Source organism: Lingula anatina, chromosome 8, assembly GCF_051362555.1.
Source record: "Lingula anatina isolate TDL-2025a chromosome 8, LinAna3.0, whole genome shotgun sequence".
Classification (NCBI taxonomy): Eukaryota; Metazoa; Brachiopoda; class Lingulata; order Lingulida; family Lingulidae; genus Lingula; species Lingula anatina.
The window spans coordinates 15,130,090-15,145,014 of record NC_141774.1 but is presented as its reverse complement, the minus strand read 5'-3'; the positions used below and the strand labels follow the sequence as shown (position 1 = coordinate 15,145,014).

The window sequence follows — 14,925 nt, the reverse complement described above, 5'->3', positions numbered from 1 at the left end:
ATGGATCACAGCGCGAGTTAAGTTTTAAATTGAAATATAACAAAAGGGGTGTTATTTTCGTTAGAAAAGCTGGACAAATTATGCCAGCTGGCAGAACAGATCTGCACTGGTTGAACAGCTCTCTCGCTGGTAGATTAGAAACCAACAGGGAAAGGTGACCGAATCGACCATTCTCGGCCAACCCCCTGATTGTAAGAAATGCCACAAAACATGCTGTCTTTATCAAACATTTACTTTTAAATTATTTGGGGAAAATGCTCGTGGGGTGTCGGAAATCGTTTCCTGCAATCCATAACTTCAACTTACCTTTATATATAAATGCCGCAGCACAGTTCACAAGAAAGTTGATGCAGCCACCGTACTGGCTAGCTACGTGGCTAACGGCCTTGAAGCACGCCTCTCTGTCGGAAACGTCGACCTGGTAAAATTTCGTCTCAAAGCCAGCCGCCCGGAGCTCAGCCTCCAACTGTTTCCCGGCAACTTGGTCGATGTCGAAGAAGGCAACAAGTGCTCCGTCATTCAAGAAACGTCGTACACATGCACTGCCTATACCACCGGCTCCCCCTGTGACTATAGCTACACGCCCCTTGAGTCTGTCCTTAGTGCTTGCTGCATCCAGGCTAGGTTGAAGAGCTGCCATTTTTGCAAAGTCATAGGTGAAGAATTGGTGACCTATTTTGGCCCCCTGTTGCAGGCCACCGTCATGACGATTATGTAATAGATAGACCCCGAGTCAGCGAGGGTCAAGTGGCATACACGAGTGCCTATCGTGTATATCGGGCTCGTGGACAGTGGATTATGTAGGAAATAATGCACTGTCCACGAGCCCGATAATACGAGCGCCAGCGAGGCATGCTATCGTGTATATCGGGCGAGGGGGTAACAGTGCATTATTTGTCACACATACAAAGGGAAATCGTGCGCGTTCCCCACCCAAACCCCCTAACTTTGAATAGAACACGCTGATATCACCGCGCATGGGGTGATATCAAAGAATACACGCCACGGGGCTGATATCAAACAAAAGGATTGCAGGGGCCGCAATTAGGCGGCAAACGCGGGGAAAGTCCATGTGTGAGATAATACACTGTCACCCGAGCGATATATGCCATAATACCTCGAGCGTAAGCGAGTGTATTATTTGACATACATACCGAGAACAAATATAGTCAAACCCCTAAAACCGAATAAAGTGACCCTATATCACGCTCTAGACCCCATTCCCATAGATTTAAGATCGATCTATCCCTGTGGGGAGTCTCACTAGATTACTGTAACATTAGCCGTCTTAAGCGTCTGTCCCGCCTACTAAAAGCTGTAAGGGGTTAATTAACTATGGTGCGCGCTCGGCTGACTGCAATTTAGCGTGAACCCCCAGGGAGTTAGGTCGATCTAAATCTTAATTTCTGGATCGATCTAAATCTCTGGGAATACACCCCTAGAGATGTTATGTGGAATAAACTCGTCCACGTGCGCTGGTCACCTCCCGCTGAATTCTTATGTAATGTCTGACCAATTTGATCAATTTTTGCTAAATACTTGTCGTGGACGTTCAACTGGCTTGAAAAGTATTTAATCAACCGTCGACACTGACCATGCGCGTCTCAGCTGAGCCACACCTAGCTGGAACTGCTGCAGAAAAAAAGGTCCCAAGGCAAAACGTCTACTTTTTAGTGACATTTCTGATAAACAAGGGGCGTCGGACCAGAATATACTCAAACTAATTTTTCACAAGAGCGAAGGAGAAAGAAATTTATTCATTGGTGATATTTCTGACAAGGAGGCAGTTTCGGAATATAGTAAAAATAAGACGCATGTTTATTATGAGTTCGCGGGAGTAATAATTCTAGTTTAATTGTTATTTCTGACGACGAAGCGGTTACGGAATATAGTCAAAATCAAACGGAGGTTTATTTCAAGTCCACAGGAGTAATTATTCTACGTTTTGGTGACATCTTTTACTACGAGGCGGTTTCGGAATAGGTATGTGCTGGTTTTCAGAGCATTCATGTGCTACATGTAATTATCAAAGGGGGATAGATTTGATTTTTACCGATATATCTGATAAAGAGGAAGAATGAACAGCTTAAAAACAAAAGGTAAATCACACAACGCTCATTAAAAAGTTATAGAATTACAAATAATTTGTATGCACGCATGGCTTAACTGTAACCTAATTCCTGTTTTCAAACCATACCCATATGATATGACTTAGTGTAATAAAATTATAAAGAATAATTGTTAAACGTGAAAAGTTTGTTAATTTTTTAAGAGTGTGAGAGATTTTAAATTTGCCAACTGGTAGGTATATAACGCAAGTAAAGTCACTATTCTCTTGATGCCAAGAAGGTCACATGATCACTGTCTTCGGCTTTGGATGCACATGTTTTTTCGTCTCTGGCTGGGTACAGACTGTGTATCATTACAAGACGAATAGAGGTGATTTTATTCTTAAAGCAGATGTGAAACCTTCATGGCGTGTGGCAGAGGAGCCACATCACCAACGGGTGGCCTTGCATGAGCACAGATGGCAAAGTAATTACTGCACACTGCGATTGCATGGCAGGGTAATTTTTTCCGTTGTGATTCTTGTTGTACATATAAGTAGTTTAAATCTTATAATGTGCAATGCACTTTTTTAGCCTTTAAAACATGAAATATTGAAAATAAAATTTAGATGGTTATGCAATTACACGTTTCCTCTGTCTGGAGAGACACTTGAACAAATTATAAACATTTGGTCTCTTTTTGTAGATTGGGAGAGACATGTTCTCACATTGGAGCGGTGCTGTATAAAGTGGAAGCCGCAGTGAGACTAGGTTACACAACCTCTGCCTGGACTGATTTGCCATGTCAGTGGAATGAATGCTATGTTAAGGATGTTGAACTAACCCCCTTGGAACTATAAAGTACTACAGTGAAAAAGCTAAGAGAAAGTTGAGGGAGAGCACAAGAGTCCACAGGGAATTGCCGCGGCCAGCCACTTATGGGGAACAGCACAGTCAATTAGACATCTAGGGACTACTACTGTAGTCGAACTTAGTGCTTGGAGCGAGTACAATGAGACCTTTATAGAAGAAAATTCTGAAGATTTTGCCCCTGTTACCACGGTTCCATACAAACAGAGAACTCTCTACAAGGAACAATACACGACCCTTAGCAAGGAAGATGTGATTGATGTGTGTAATGACATTTATGCTAAACATGATATAACACCTGAGGAAATTAAAAGTGTTGGGGAGACAACAAGGTTGCAATCCTCATCCTCAGCTTGGCATGAAATAAGGACTGGCAGAATAACTGCATCTATTGCTGGTGACGTTATGCAGACAAGTGTTTCCAAGCCGTCCTCTACACTGCGCTCACGCTCACGGTAGTTAATTACCCCCTTATAGCTTGTAGTGGGCGGGACGGACATTTAAGCCCGATTATCTGGCAGTAATCTAGTGAGACTTCCCACGGGGATAGATCGATCTAAAATATATGGGAATGCGCCCTTAGAGTACCTGCTGTTGAGTGGGGGAGAGAGAATGAGGAGAATGCGTATGAACTGTACAGGAAGACCCGCACAAGCCCATCAAGCTGTGCCCATCAGGAAGAGTGTATGTGGCAGACCATGTTGGGCTTCAACATTCTGAGGCCCATTTAACAGAGTCGGGCTTACTGCTTTCACCACAAAAACCACATTTTGGTGCATCATCAGATGGCATCATCACATGTTCATGTTGCGGACTTGGTGTTCTTGAGATAAAATGCCCTTTCAACTGCCGTGAGAAAACAATGGAGGACAACATCCAAGGAGAATTTTTTGTCAAGATGATTCATTTTCTCTCAAAAAGAAACGCAAGTACTATGCCCAAGTACAGCTTCAGAAGTAGTACGTGGCTAATGCCCAGTATGTTGACCTCGTTGTTTGGACCCCTGTGGATTGTGCATGTGATTACGAGGGTAATAAGGGATGGCAACCAAACTGGATACTTTTAGACTCTATTGTGTCCTGCCGGAATTGTTGACCTGACAGTTGGAAAATGCTTCGGCAAATAGTCAATCGTCAACTGTGGGCAACAATTCCAAGGCTTATTCCAAGGCATTTTGGCAGTGTTCTTTCTTCTACTCCGCACTGCCTTTAATATGGATTTTAAAAATCAGCGTTAAAACCATGACATTCTCTCTTCAGCTCAAATCTTTCATCATTTCTTCAATCAAATTTGTCGATATCAGCGAATCTTCTGATACTCTCTCTCTCTCTCTCTCTCTCTCTCTCTCTCTCTCTCTCACACACACACACACACACACACACTTACCGCTGCCGTATTTATGGCTCCCGGTGACACGTACGGAGTTCACCCGTATGTCATCTTTGGCCAAGTCCAGTGCCATACACCGGGTCAGCCCCAGCACAGCACCTTTACTGGTCGAGTACGTCCACTTACTGGCCGATGCCACGTGGCCGACCATACCGGCTATATTGACGACTGATCTGGCGTCAGGTTCGGCTGTGTTGGTGAAATATCAGTGAAGTATTGATGAAATATTAATGTAACTGCTCAATTTTGACAAAATATGATAAATATTTGGAGATTGATTGCATGTTGGCATTTTAACTTTGTCCGATGAACAAAATTTATTCTAATTGGAGAAAAGACTGAATTTGAAAGAAAGTCGGTATTAATTACGATGCTGATTTTGCTGATGTTTTGTTGTTTAGGTGGATAGACACAGGCAGATGAAACAAACACTTATGAACTCGTTATTTAAAAAGAGGGGAGACACAAAGACATGTGCACACACTTTCACAGAGTGGCAAGAGATGGGCGTCCCTAAAGTGCGTTATACACCCTAATACAGCGCAATGCACTTGGAAAAAAGAAAAAGCAGTCGCAAGCAAACACAGGAAATGGTCATTCACAACGTACATAAGCAAAATTTATAAATAGGTAATTAATATCGTTGATGCAACTATACAAATCAGCAAAATTTGTTAATCATCGGGTCCGCCGCCATGTTGGCGAGTGGCTCTCCTTGGCCGGTGCCATGTACCAGAAAGTCCCCCATGACAAAAGACTCCGATTCCCATTACTTTGTACAGGTGTCCGCCGCCATGTTGGCGAGTGGCTCTCCTTGGTCGGTGCCATGTACCAGAAAGTCGCCCATGACAGAAGACTCTGCTTCCCATTACTTTGTACAGGTGAGCCTCGCCCTAGATTTTGACCCACTTAGGTCAGACTAACCCTAACCATTATAACTATATGGAGGGCGGACCCTCAGTTTCATGACACCGGTATTATTGGATGGAGAAAGAGAGGGAGAGAAAGAGATGGAGAGGAGGAGATGGAGAATAAAATAGAGATATGTTTACCTGTCTTCATGTGAGGAAAGCAGGCCTGTACCATATTCGAGTATCCAGCCACATTCACACTTATGACTTGTGCCCAGTCGGACGTGTCGGCATCTAAAGCTGGGGAACAAAGACGAACGTTGATTAAATGTTGACAAGCGAGAGGAGAGAGAGCAGGGATATCAGGACCAGCCTTTCGTCAATGATCTCAATGTAGCATACATATTTTAATGTTGTGTTTGATGTAATGTAACCCCCCTCTCTCCCTCTCCCTCTCTCTCTCTCTCTGGTGTGTGTGTGTGTGTGTGTGTGTGTGTGTGTGTGTGTGTGTGTTGGGGGGGGGGGCTACGGTCCTAACTGTTTATACAGACTTGGCATTTAATATGGAATATTTCAGTTTTAAAGGTATACCTAGGTAAAAATGCGTTCTTTTTTCAAAAAACTCAGATCTCACATAAGATATCTGACTGGAGAAATATGAAGTCAGGTGTGTCGCTACCACTGCTGCATTGTGTAATATGCAATGATTTAATTGGCTAGTGCTCCTGGGCTGGTCAAAGCTTGCCTTTGATGAAACATGATTCTGTCAAAAAAAAAAGTATCCATATGTCGGCAACTACTGAATCGAAGAATTCGAAATTTGGCATGCAAACGGTCTGTTTTGCAGTGCGTAAAATGAGTTAAGCAGTGTTTTATAAAATTGATAACCTGTGCCAGAAGGGCTCGAAAAATATAGATATGGCAAGACAGATTATTGTGTCAAACGGAATGCTCTGTAAGATATCAGGCGACCTCTGAGGAAGCCATTGTAAACAGCAAAACAGCGTAGTCTGTTTCTCTAATGAATTGGGAACCATGACCGTTTCTGGGTAGAACACGGAAACCGCGTGGGTTTCTTTATTGAGGTCAGATTTCACCTGTACCGCTAAACTGGTCAAAACGGAGTTTATAGATATCCTGAAGAGGCCACTTCTTAAGTGACTAGGGTCATTGACAGCGTCACTATTCAGAGTGGATACCACATTGGTGCCAAACTACCAATGGGAGTCATCAATGGAAACCTGAACCAGATTAAATAAAGGAATACTCTGGAAACCACTTAACCATCATCTGAAAGGGGGCACCTTAGGAGCAATTTTAGGTCGCACGATGAGATTGCCGGTTCACACAAAGCACTTTTAATGGCAGATAACTTGCAGAACCAAGGGAATGAGCAGTTACCTTGGTCATCAAAATCGCCATATTTGAACCACATAGACAATATGTGGGTAGGTCATTACTAGCTGTATCAACGCCCTGTATGTCCTACAAAAAAAAAAAAAAAAAAAAAAAAAAAAAAAAAAAAAAAAAAAAAAAAAAAAAAAAAACTGAACCAAATTGGACAAGTTTTAACCGTTGCCTGGAATTTTCTTCCAGATTAAACTCTAAAAAGCTATCCCAAGGAATGCCTTGCCGCTTGAAAGCTCTGGTAGCAGCAAGAGGGGGTCCTGCATAACAGCGACCATTGCTTTGACTAGACACTGAGATGAGGGGCCTTTGTGGGTCATGTAACTCTTTTAAAGACGACAATTTGGAAATATGGAGATCCAAAATATCGCTTTCAATGGTTGTCGTACAACTTAAAATAGGCAATGTATTTTTGTTTGCTTCACTGGCGAATTCAATTAATGAACTGATGTCACAATGACATCGAACAGATTATCAAAAGTTTTTAAAACACGATTTTAATCCTTATTTTATGTATCAGTCAGCAAAATAGGAAAAAAACTAATTAATTATAGTTTGGAGAAAATATTCCACATTAAATGTCAAGTCTGTATATATATATTGGGATATATAACAAAGGTGGTGCTTTTTATATGATTTTGTAAAAATGATTTTGTAAAAAATGCTCGTGGGGTGTCGGAAATCGTTTCCCGCAATCCGTAACTTCAACTTGCCTTTTAATATAAATGCCGCAGCACAGTTCACAAGAAAGTTGATGCAGCCACCGTACTGGTTAGCTACGTGGCTAACGGCCTTGTAGCACGCCTCTCTGTCAGAAACGTCGACCTGGTAAAATTTCGTCTCAAAGCCAGCCGCCTGGAGCTTAGCCTCCAACTGTTTCCCGGCAACTTGGTCGATGTCGAAGAAGGCAACAATTAAGTGCTCCGTCATTCAAGAATCGTCGTACACATGCACTGCCTATACCACCGGCTCCCCCCGTGACTATAGCTACCCACCCCTTGAGTCTGTCCTTAGTGCTTGCTGCATCCAGGCTAGGTTGAAGAGCTGCCATTTTAAGTCACTCCTGACCTGGTTTTCCATTTTACAGAATCAAAAGCGAGAAACCAGTGACCTATTTTGGGTTGGCCTGCTGTTGCGGGTCACCGTCTTGACGATTGTGTTTTTGTGAACCTTTTACCAGGACCATAGCTTAATTGACTTTTCTCTAGATATTTGCGAACATATGTCTCTGCGTTGCTTATTCGAGACATTTACTCCACTGTCCAGAGAATTTGTGCATAGAATTAATTTCATGGCCAGTCATCTTAAACTATATCAACTTTTTTAAATTTAACCTTGGACTTAATTCATTATTATGTCCAAGATTTAACTAAAAGGTCGAATTCAAGTCCAGAGATGAATAGACAATCGGATTGTTAGTATAAGAAAATTGCTTATTTCCCTTGGAAAATCCATTTTGGCGGGTAAATCCCATGGTGTCTCTTTACATGTATAGTGTTTGTAGCCGACAGGGAATTTTCGTAAAGGTACATGTATGTGGCTCCTACATTTTCGGTTTTTTCTGTTTGTATTTTGTCAATCCTGGAAGATCTTACATTTGCAGGACCATTTATGATTCTTATGTTTTGATATGTCGTTGATGCATATATATGTACATAACTGGCGCATAGGGTTTTACTCGCTATCGCTGAAAGGTTTGACGAATAACAACTGATTGTTTTGGCCAAAAAAGGACTTTACTGGGGTAAACGGCTATTTTTCCATTCCACTAATAATTAATAATTTTTTCCTACTTTCAAAGTTGGTCCTTGTTTCTTTTTTTTTTAAAAAGGTTGCCTTTTGTAATTATCTCCATATTGTAAACCGCAGTTAGAAGGAGATAAGAGATAAAGGGATCAATGTAAAGAAAGTATGATCATAATGCATAAAGATTTATCTATAGTCATCTTTAAAACTTAAAATGATAAAAACCATGAAAAAACTTAATATGAAATGACCAAGTATTAAGCATAAATTATATATTCTTTAGTTTATTTAACACCAAGGGACATTTCTGTACATAATTCCACCCAGAATGTTGTATCATTGCAAAATAAGAGACTGTCAAATTTTGAAGGCATTATAAAAGTACTTCTGTTAAAAGTCAAAGCTTAGTTGTGTAATACTAGATTGATTATATTACTAAGTTCCTTTTGAAAAAGTTGACTGACTGACCTTTTAGAAAGTAATCAATGTGAAATCACTGTATTGAATTTGTAAATCATTTTCTTATTTTTTAAAAATAAATGTCAAAAATTATATATTTACTCTTCCGGGGAGGCTAACAGAAGAGCACATAGCAAGCCAGGCGCTGTTCCGTTTGTACCAGAGAGAAAGAAACATGTCGTTGGAGAGGTCAAATGACAGGAATATTTATTTCCTTATTTATGTAATGTTCTAGGACTGTCATTTTACTTGGAAAAACATGTGAATCATATGCATCCAGTCAGTTGATTTTTAAGGCTCATGTAATGGACTCTGTTTCAATGCTTTAAAGATATTCTATACCTATTTCAAATTTGTTCCCAAAGTCATATTTTTCATGTCTAAATATCCTTCATGATTACGTATCTTACCCAATTCATACTTTATAAAACTAGAAAGTCCATCAAATGATGTTGACAGTTTCTTTTTGGATGCCAGAAACAATGATGGCTGGACTAGAAGTAAGTTGGAATCATTAGAAAAGCCCCAAACCCAATACAAGGCCTGGTTGTGCAACGTTTCATGAGTTAAATTTATTTCTCGAGGGAAAATAACATTTGTTGTTGAAAAACTATACAGAATATCTTTGACCATTGTCAAGGAAATATGGAACATGCTTTGATTACACTAGCAGAAGTTCATTGTAATATAGGATAATCCGTGAACTGTCATTTGAATGGCTTATACAACGGAAAAGGGTCTGGATAAAGCCGGCCTGTAATACAACTACTAAAAAGTTTTAATCTCTGAAATACTAGGTGACAGTATAATTACCTCAAAGAGACTTTCTAATTGCACTACTTTTATTATTTTTGTTATTGTTAAGCATTTTACTATGACATTCGTCTCAATACGCTCTCCATATATACCTTTACAACCAATAAGGCATTGCTTTTCGTACTGTATCTTGTTATTCTGCATTGCATTATTTATACCATGCATTATGTAAGGCATTAAACATAGAAGGACTAGCTATTTTATTGGCGTTTTTCTATTCATTTTTCTACCAACGATTTAATTTCGTGGTGTCGCGAGATGATCCTCCCCTATTTTCTAAAATGGAAGGGCAATGGGCACATGGTAGGAACCAGTCGGACCAGTGGACAGTTAAACTTTGCTCAGTTCTAAGTGAAGGACAGGTGCAGCATCTACTTTGGGATCGTGCCAGTAAACTTGGCTCCATCTTTCCCATGCCTTTCAGGGCCTACTGCTGCGTACCCGCCATCTACCGAGAGATCAGCGCCAGTGATGAAGGATGCGTCTTTGCTGCAGAGGAAGACAATGGCGGCGGCAACTTCTGCGCTTTCGCCGAGACGGTTCATCATGTGACATCCCTCGAACCACTTCTTTTGGTCTTCATCGCCTGCGAAAAATTTTGCGACCTGAAATATGAATGATATTATTTTGGCAGTGTTTTTATTCTGTTTTTCTTCTTTTCCGCACAGCTTTTAATATGGATTTTGATTATCAGCATTAAAGCCATGACATTCTCGCTTCAGCTACCCTCATTCAGCGTTCCTTCAATCAAATTTGAAGATATCAGTGAATCTTCTGATACCCTTCACCCCCTCTCTCTCTCTCTTTCTCTCTCTCTCACACACACACACACACTTACCGCTGCCGTATTTATGGATCCCGGTGACACGGAGTTCACCCGTATGTCATCTTTGGCCAAGTCCAGTGCCATACACCGGGTCAGCTCCAGCACGGCACCTTTACTGGTACAGTACGTCCACTTACTGGCCGATGACACGTGGGCGAAGATGCTGGCTATATTGACGACTGATCTGGCGTCAGGTTCGGCTGTGTTGATGAAATATCAGTGAAATATTGCTTAAGTACTGTGCGAATTGCTAAAATATTGACGAAATATGATAAATTTCAGATATCTAGATTGATGGAATGTTGACTTTTTAACTTTGTTCGATGGGTAGAATGATGTCTTCAAATTGGACAAAAGACCCCTTTACAGTGGACTGCGTCTTTTTTGCGTTCCTTCTGTGGTCAGTGCGATCACACCTACACGAGGCAGGGTCGGCGCTCGACCGACGCGCTAAAAAAATTTGGCAACTCTGGCAATTTTGGCCAGTGCTTTGTTATGCGTCCACATTCGTCAAACGCGCCGGACTAGAGTTATGCATTCATTTCGTTGCCATTCGCTCTTGTGCGTCTGAATTTTTACGTCATGTGTGCGCTTAACTCTCGTTTTCTGTGCGATCGTTTTGAACATACCCAAAACTGCGGTGACCATGGCGTCTGTGCGATCTAAGTGATGACCGTGCGTTCTTTGAGCGTTCAATGGCGACCTGCCCAGTTTAATGGTCGCAGAAAGGACGCCGTCCAGTGCAAAGGGGTTTAAAGAAAGGACTTGGCTGCACGATGTAGATTTTGTTGTTATTACGGTGGACAGCAAAGATTCATGCTCATACTCGCACAAGGTGGAGATAGAGGGGAGATAGTGGGGAGAGAGAGGGAGAGAAAGAGAGAGAGAGATATGGAGAGGAGCTGAGAGAGGAGAGGAAGGAGGACAAAGAGGAGGAGAGATGTGTATATTACCTGTCTTCATGTGAGGAAAGCAGGCCTGTACCATATTCGAGTATCCAGCCACATTCACACTCATGACTTGTGCCCAGTCGGACGTGTCGGCATCTAGAGCTGGCGAACAAAGACGAACGTTGATTTAATGTTGAGAACCGAGGAGAGAGAGCAGGAATATCAGCCCTCCCCCCCTGGCCAGCCCGACCCATCACCCATTCCACAGTAGCATACACAATGTTTTTCCTGCTTTTGTTTTGTGTACAGTAGATGCAACGCGAGTCTCTCGTTTCTTACGTCTTGTGCTCTTGCGTTGTGAATTGAATTGAAAAAAAAAAGTTGCGACTAAGGGTTCATGCAGGGTTGATGCATTATGGATCACAGGGTTCATGCATTATGGATCACAGCGCGAGTTAAGTTTTAAATTGTCTCACGTTCGCACGTCAGGTAGGTCAGGTAGGTCTATGCGGGGGTATTCAGTGGATCCGTTCACCTAAATATTCTTTAATCAGGTCATTGCCAGCTGGTAGGTTTTGATATCGTGCCGTCGGTGCATGTAGACAAGATATATATACACTGGGAAATACAACATTGGTCAAAAAGGTTGTCCCACCCACATTTTCTTGTACTTTTATTAACAAATGATAACCTCTCAGATGTAAATTGTTAGAAAAGGTGCTTTTTATTCCAGATACCATCTCTAACATGATTAATGGTTCAGAAAATACAAAATAGTCGCGAAAATATGCACATTTTATACCATTTAGTCAAATTTATAACAGGTACCCCCGCAAATCCAATGTTTCACTGTGATTTCCACAGATGTTAAGGAATGTCTGTTAAATTAAAAAGACGCCGTAAAATGTCACAAAATTTACACAAATTAGCAAATTAGGGTGTGCTCGTTAAAGGTCAAGTGCCTAATAGCGTGTGTATCTACCGCATACTGCAATTATCTCCTGTAGGCGGCGCGACAAGCCTCCAACAAGGGTTATAATATTCTGTTTTGTGGGATAAAGAGCTTGGCCGAATTGATCCACATTACTTGGGAATTGGTTCTCCTCTGCAATACATATTCCAATTAATGTCACAAGTGCTTAGTGGAATTAATATTAGGGCTCAAAGGCGGTTGTCACATCCTCAGAGCCCTGTTTTTCTGCGACAAATCGTTTGCGAGGCGAGAGCTGTGAGCAAGTGCGTTGTCACATTGAAGCCGGTAGCATCACTGAAGTCACCTCTTGCAAACGGAGTGAGCTATCTGTTGAGAACATAACATTAAAATGCCCTAGTTACGTTTTATTTCAAAAGGAACAATGTACGAATACCATGGGCCTGGAATGTTCTATAAATGTGGACTGATCTAACACCTCAGGCGATATTATCACACATCCCTACAAATGGCATTTGTCAACGTGTCTACGGACCCTCATTTGACCATCGATGAAATAAATCGATTCTGCATCAAACCCGACTTCTTTCCAGTGATGGATGGCCAGGTTCAGGTGCCTGTGGGATCACTGACCGTAGCATTCTCAGCTGATATCTCACTTCATCTTCAAGAACTGGCTTTGGTTAACTCCAGGCTTCATCATGACAGCACACTTGCTCACACCTCTCCTCTAGCAAGGGATTTGTTATAGAAACACAACGCTCTAAGGATTGAACCACCATCTTTGATCCCTGATATTTACCTTAATAATGTGACATGAATTGGAGTGTGTAATGCAGAGGAGAACCAACCCCCAAGATTTTTAAGAAGAATGGGACAATATCCCACAAAACAGAATTGTTACCCGTGTTAAAGGCTTGTCACGCCGTCTACAGGAGATAATTACAGTGCGTGGTAGACGCACACGCTATTAGGCACGTGAGCTTTAACGAGCACACCCTAATGCTAATTGTGTGTAAATTTGGAGACATTTGATGACCTCTTTTCAATTTAATAGACATTTCTTTACATCTTAGAAATCACAGTGGGACATTAAATTTGAGGGGGTACCTGTTATAAATTTGGCTAAATGGTATAAAATGTTTATATTTTCACCACAATTTTTTTTTTTTTTTTGAACCATTAATCGTGTTAGACACGGTATCTGGAATAACTTTTTGACCAATGTTGTATAACAAAAGCGGTGTTATTTTCATTAGAAAAGCTGGAAAAAATTATGCCAGCTGGCAGTACAGATCTGCACTGGGTGAACAGCTCTCATGCTGGGAGGTTGGAAACCAACTGGAAAAGATGGCCGGATCGACCATTCCCAGGACACCCCCTGATTGTAAAAAATGCCACAAAACATGCATGTCTTCATCAAACATGCACTTATAATTAAGTGATTTGGGGGAAATGCTCGTGGGGTGTCGGAAAGCGTTTTTGTTTTGCAATCCGTAACTTCTGCTTACCTTTATACATGAATACCGCAGCACAGTTCACAAGAAAGTTGATGCAGCCACCGTACTGGCTAGCTACGTGGCTAACGGCCTTGAAGCACGCCTCTCGGTCAGAAACGTCGACCTGGTAAAATTTCGTCTCAAAGCCAGCCGCCTGGAGCTTAGCCTCCAACTGTTTCCCGGCAGCTTGGTCGATGTCGAAGAAGGCAACAAGTGCTCCGTCATTCAAGAATCGTCGCACACATGCACTGCCTATACCACTGGCACCCCCTGTGACTATAGCTACCCGCCCCTTGAGTCTGTCCTTAGTGCTTGCTGCATCCAGGCTAGGTCGAAGAGCTGCCATTTTAAGTCACTCCTACCCTGGTTTTCCTTTTGCGAAATCAAAGGCGAGAAATTGGTGACCTATTTTGGGTTGGCCTGCTGTTGCAATCCACCGTCTTGACGATTGTGTTTTTGTGTACCCTATACCAGAGCCATAGACTGACTTTTCTCTAGATAGTTGCTAACATATATCTCTGCGTTGCTTATTCGTGATATTTATTCCACTGTGCAGAGAATTTGTGCATGGAATTAATTTTATCGCTCAAGCCCCTAGTATTGTTCAGTTTTTTTTTAGTTTGAGAGCGTGTGTCTGTGTGTGTGTGTGTTGGGGGGGGGGGGGAGGTCGGTACGCCATCAAAGCTTAGTAAGATATTGTCGCTGGTTATAATGACCGGCCGGTCATTTTAAACTAAATCGACTTTTATAAATTTAATTAAAAGGTCAAGTGCAGAGAGGTAAAGATAGCTGATTCGATCGTTAGTACGAGAAAACTGCTTATATCCCTTGAAAAATCAATTTTAGCATTTTGCCTTTAAAGAAGTGTCTCTATAAATGCTGTTTTTGACTGGTTTCCCGTACCTAAAAGGGCTGCTAGCTAAATTGCTTTCAGCTTTAGCAGCTTAGGCCTCATTCAGAATAGGGCACTAACTAATGTGGTTTGATATGCAAATGTATTTCTCTTTATTTCATCTGACACACACATGCCCTAGAGCTCAGGGTGATAATTGTGTACAAGACGTAACTTGAGGTTGAGCGCTGATTTTATTGTCGGGCTGGTCGCTGTTTCTTAATAGGCGTGGTGAGAGCCTTATTTATCATTGATTTTATCTATCATTCATTATTTATTTACAAATAGGAGTACTGAAAGT

General features: G+C 41.6%; 2 protein-coding genes across 6 annotated transcripts in view; both read right to left on the bottom strand.

The window, feature by feature from the left end:
• The window catches only part of LOC106166850 (uncharacterized), a 34,743-nt gene that overhangs the window by 5,674 nt on the left and 14,144 nt on the right, over nucleotides 1–14,925 (bottom strand). Inside the window, exon 1 of one of the 5 annotated variants that reach the window (XR_015335719.1) lies at nucleotides 307–860. The exons of 3 other annotated variants lie outside the window; for them this stretch is intronic. Coding sequence is in view for 1 of the 2 variants with exons in the window: in XM_087019352.1 (XP_086875478.1) it covers nucleotides 307–640 (334 nt within the window). In the remaining variant the exon portion in view is untranslated. Of the gene's footprint in view, nucleotides 1–306; nucleotides 861–14,925 lie in introns of those variants that run through there. One more of the 5 variants, XM_087019352.1, reaches the window with a different exon arrangement.
• On the bottom strand, nucleotides 9,028–14,106 carry LOC106179311 (uncharacterized). The gene is made up of 4 exons (XM_087019356.1): nucleotides 13,745–14,106; nucleotides 11,366–11,464; nucleotides 10,425–10,612; nucleotides 9,028–10,191 (listed from the first exon to the last, which is right to left on the bottom strand). Exons 1-4 carry the CDS (start codon nucleotides 14,076–14,078, stop codon nucleotides 9,958–9,960), a joined length of 855 nt encoding a protein of 284 aa, XP_086875482.1. The 5' UTR covers nucleotides 14,079–14,106; the 3' UTR covers nucleotides 9,028–9,957.

Coding starts and splice junctions, on each gene's coding strand:
- LOC106179311 (XM_087019356.1), bottom strand. CDS start 14,078: ATGGCAGCTCTTCGACCTAGCCTGGATGCAGCAAGCACTAAGGACAGA. Junction 10,613..11,365: donor CTTTCCTCACATGAAGACAG/GTAATATACACA, acceptor TCATCAACACAG/CCGAACCTGACGCCAGATCA. Junction 10,192..10,424: donor GATCCATAAATACGGCAGCG/GTAAGTGTGTGT, acceptor TTCATATTTCAG/GTCGCAAAATTTTTCGCAGG.